The sequence below is a fragment of the Tupaia chinensis genome, unplaced genomic scaffold (assembly GCF_000334495.1).
Source record: "Tupaia chinensis unplaced genomic scaffold, TupChi_1.0 Scaffold000057_1, whole genome shotgun sequence".
Classification (NCBI taxonomy): Eukaryota; Metazoa; Chordata; class Mammalia; order Scandentia; family Tupaiidae; genus Tupaia; species Tupaia belangeri.
The window spans coordinates 6,797,131-6,801,184 of NW_006159515.1; the positions used below are offsets into that span (position 1 = coordinate 6,797,131).

General features: G+C 38.3%; 1 protein-coding gene across 1 annotated transcript in view; it reads right to left on the reverse strand.

The window, feature by feature from the left end:
• The window catches only part of IPO5 (importin 5), a 38,676-nt gene that overhangs the window by 768 nt on the left and 33,854 nt on the right, over positions 1-4,054 (reverse strand). The window contains exons 22-24 of the mRNA XM_014592364.1: positions 2,890-3,109; positions 2,101-2,329; positions 548-689 (exon numbers count right to left, since the gene is read on the reverse strand). Of these exons, the coding sequence (XP_014447850.1) occupies positions 548-689; positions 2,101-2,329; positions 2,890-3,109 (591 nt within the window). The remainder of the gene's footprint in view (positions 1-547; positions 690-2,100; positions 2,330-2,889; positions 3,110-4,054) is intronic.

The window sequence follows — 4,054 nt, forward strand, 5'->3', positions numbered from 1 at the left end:
AAGAAACATGCACACAGATTTAGATATTGTGACACGATCACTTCAAAGGATTTTAATAGTCATATAGGAAGACTGCAATAAAATGCCCTCTCTAAGTAGCTTAGTTTGTAAAAGCAAAACATCTGTTCAATTTCCTTGAAGTTCACTTCATTTATAGTAAGTTTTCTTCATTTTTGTGCTGATAAAACTGTGCAAGGCAGATGTAGTCTATCTCGCCACAGGAATTTAGGAAAATAAACATCATTTATAGGTTTGTTAACTTATTAAATCTCATCTTTTCCCTTCAGATATGCAGAAAAACTACTGCATAATGAGCATGTGCTAAGCACCAAATGAAAGGCTCAGAATATCTTGAATTTAAGAAGGTTTTTGTTTTAATAAATAATGAGAACATATGGATAGGTTATATTACATAAAATCCATTTGAGGCTTGTAGACAAGAGAATAGAAAAATGAGATTTCCTGCCTCATTTGATTTCTAGCTTTTCCTAACAAAACTGGAAGGATTTATCTCCCTTCCCTCAACTCAACCACCAAATCAGCTTACCTGTACTTGGCGAACTACATTAGCCAGACGTTTGGCACAAGGATCTTCATGTTTAATTGCCTCATGCATTTCTCCTTCTGCAATTATACTGAATATTTTGGGCAGATTGGTATTGTTCGGGCCAAGAACGATTGGGTGATTACTGACAAAAGAAAGAAAATAAAACAAACCTTTCTAAATAAAATTGTTAAGGAGAAATCACTGGGTCTCACACTTTACCTTTCTCTCAACAATGCATTTTTAAAATAAGGTCTTTATAAAATGATTATGTGTTCACTAAGACCAACTGCCTTTTAAATTCAGTGGAAAACAACCTAGCTAATTTTAGATATTAGCTCCTTCATTTCTTCCTGTGTAAACTAGAAAAATGCTTAGCTCATCTTTCAAGATTCTTTTTAAACAATAAAATGTTCCAAGTGCTTCCTAAATAATTTATAATGTAGTAAAAAAACCAATCTAGATACTACTTAAGGGTAACAGCTAATCTTTGTTTAAGACTTTTGCCATGGGGGATGTGCTTGCCAGAGAGAAATAAAGGAAAGTGAGAAATCATTCCCCAGGGAGAATGGTCCCTTCTCCTCTACTGTCTTCTGGGATTTTGGACATGCACACAAGTGTGCCCAGTGGACTTTTCAGGCCACTGGCCTAGGGTCTGAACTGCAGAGCTGGCCATGTGGGATCCAGTGCCTTAATTACCATGCCACCTGCTGGCCCAAGAGAGTTTATTTTTTAAAGATTTACTTATTATTAATTTAAAATAGATATCTCTCTCTCTATATATATATAGTGTATATATATATATACACACACACACACATACATATATATGTATATACATACACACACACACACACACATATAGAGAGAAGGAAAGCCGCCAGAGCCAGGACTCAAACCATGGTTGGCCATGTAGGAGTCCAGTGCCTTAACCAAAACACCACCTGCTGGACCAAGAGTAACAGTATCTAAGACAAATTTATTTTCCTATTAGAAACTATTTCAGTAATAAATCTTAATTTCAAAAGGATTTTATGGACATTTCAAGAGTAAGCTGGAAAATAAACACCAGGTAAGCATAAGAAGAAGAAAGGTATCAGTGTATTTTCTAAAGTGCCTCATTTGTTGAATTTAATTTCACAGAGTAACTGAAAAATAGATCTTACTAAAAGGCAATCTCCAAGACAGCAGGTTAATGGTGGTTAAGGTGCTAGACTCCCACATGGATGACCGCAGTTCAAGTCCTGGACCTAGCAGCTTGCTTTCTCTCTTTCCTTCTCTCTCTTTCTTGCTCTGTCCTTCCCTTTCTCTTCTCTGTCACTCTGGTGAGTGCACATGCCCTATAACCAATTGAAAGTAAAAATAATAATGATAAATAAAATTAGAAAAATAAAATTGCAATCTTTAGTGCCCTAAGATTCTAGGTATTATAAGCCTATTCTAGTGAAGGTTTTGCAAAGATTGTGGATTAAACTTAAGTTTTACATGGGGGGGGGAGAGCAAGGAAACACTGTTTTCTGAAGGAGGAGAAATAAGGTCAGTCAGTGCTTTCTTACCTTTCAATCAGATCACACAGATAATTGAAAGTCTGAACAGCTTCTTCCTTGTCTTCATGTAATGGAAGCCAAGACAACCAGTGTGGGAGGACTTCTTCAACGTTTACACAGTCAGGCTTGAACTTCATAATCTTCCCTACTGCTGAGATGCAGTTCTCTGTAGCATTGACATTTTCTTTGGTCTTAGAATCTGCAGACTGAATAACTCTTACCAGCAGTGGAAGTGCTTCTAAAGTAAGCATTTGAAAAAAAAAAGTCAGTTAAAAACCTCATGCTTTCATGCAAATTAACAGAGTATTTTTTTCTTTGGTCCAGTTATCAATTACAGTGAGAAAACATTAAAAGTGTAAGGCAGTTTTGTCTTTGTGGTTACTTTACAGAATGGTAGCTCAGGGGAGGTGGACAGGAGCGGTACTCTCCTAAGAGATCCTGAAAGACTAACAGCCTCCAGATTTACACTGCTCATCACCTACACCTACTTTACAAGCTGCCTAGCTATCTTCCCCAAGAAGTTTTGAAAGTCCCATGCTAAGACTGATATAGCTGCAAAAACTAGAATGAAACATACCCTGGATGTTGGGGTGGGGGAGGCTTTGATTCCACTCAAATTTCATTTGCATTTCTATGAGAATGAATAGAGCCAATTCCTAAGTGATATGTATAAGGTATTTGAAAAGAGGGCTGAGAGTGAAGAAGAAACAGGTATACAATATTTGAGATGTGGTAAAGAGAACAAGGTAGGGATAAAAGAGACACCTAGAATAAAACTCATGTCATTAGCGAAAGTACCTGTACAGAAAGGGCGATAGTTATCTCCACCATACTGTGCCATGACTCCCAGGCCATACGCGGCTGCTTGCCTGACTTCTGGGCTGTTGTCACACACATACTGTAGCATTGGCCTTAAGAAATATTCTGCATATTTAAATGAGGCTGGACTACAGTGTTCTATGACATCATCAAAGATGCACAATCCCCATTGTCTGTCTGGCCATGGTCTGTGTGGACACTACAAAAGTAGAGATTCTTTTTTAAGCCTGGAATACTGGTGCACATAAAGAAATATTCACTACAGACAATCTACTTACACTGATATTCCTAATATGGGCAAGGAGAACAGACACAAAAATGATTTCGTGTAACTATTTAACATTTCTTCTAACACACAGACTTAATGAAATTTGGGTTGAAAGGCTTATATGATTATAGAGTTCTGTAACCTGACTAAACTAGCAAATACCAGGAACTGAGCGTCACAGCAATGCATAGAGCTTTATTTTGTAAAAATCACAATCGTAATGCTGTATTGAAAAAATACAATAACAGAGCCAGCCTGTGGTGTGGTGGTTAAGGTGGCTGGATATGACATGGCCAATTGCATGGTTTGAGTCCTGGATTCAACAGTTTGAAATATGCTGGGTGTACCTGTGTGCGTGCCCAAAAATCTCAAAAAAGAGGTAGAGATGAAGAAGGGATCATGGCACGACCATTCCCCATGGGGGGTGGGGCAGGGGCATGGTGTGCTTTCTCACTTTCCCTCCCTCCTCCTCTGTCTCTCTGGTGAACAAACACACTTTGGCAAATTTCAAAAAAAGGGAAAAAAAATACAGTAACAATGAAAGCTTTGAATTATATCAATTCAACAGACTGTGTGTCTATAAATCTTAAAAAAATACTGCGATGTACCCTCCCACAACATCTGGTGATAAGCTGTTACTTTATAATACATTTAAAAATATGGAATATAAGGTCATTATATCATGCGTCAACTGAAACGAAAGTACCACTCTTATGGGAGCCAGTGATAAAAAGTGAGGCTGTGGGGAATCAGCAGTTAGCGTATGGCTATGTCGCTGGACTCCGACGTAGTTGACTGTGGTTTGTGTCCCAGACCCGGTGGCTTAAAAACTCACGCCGGGCACGTGTGCGTGCGTGCCCAAGATCCCGAGAGGAG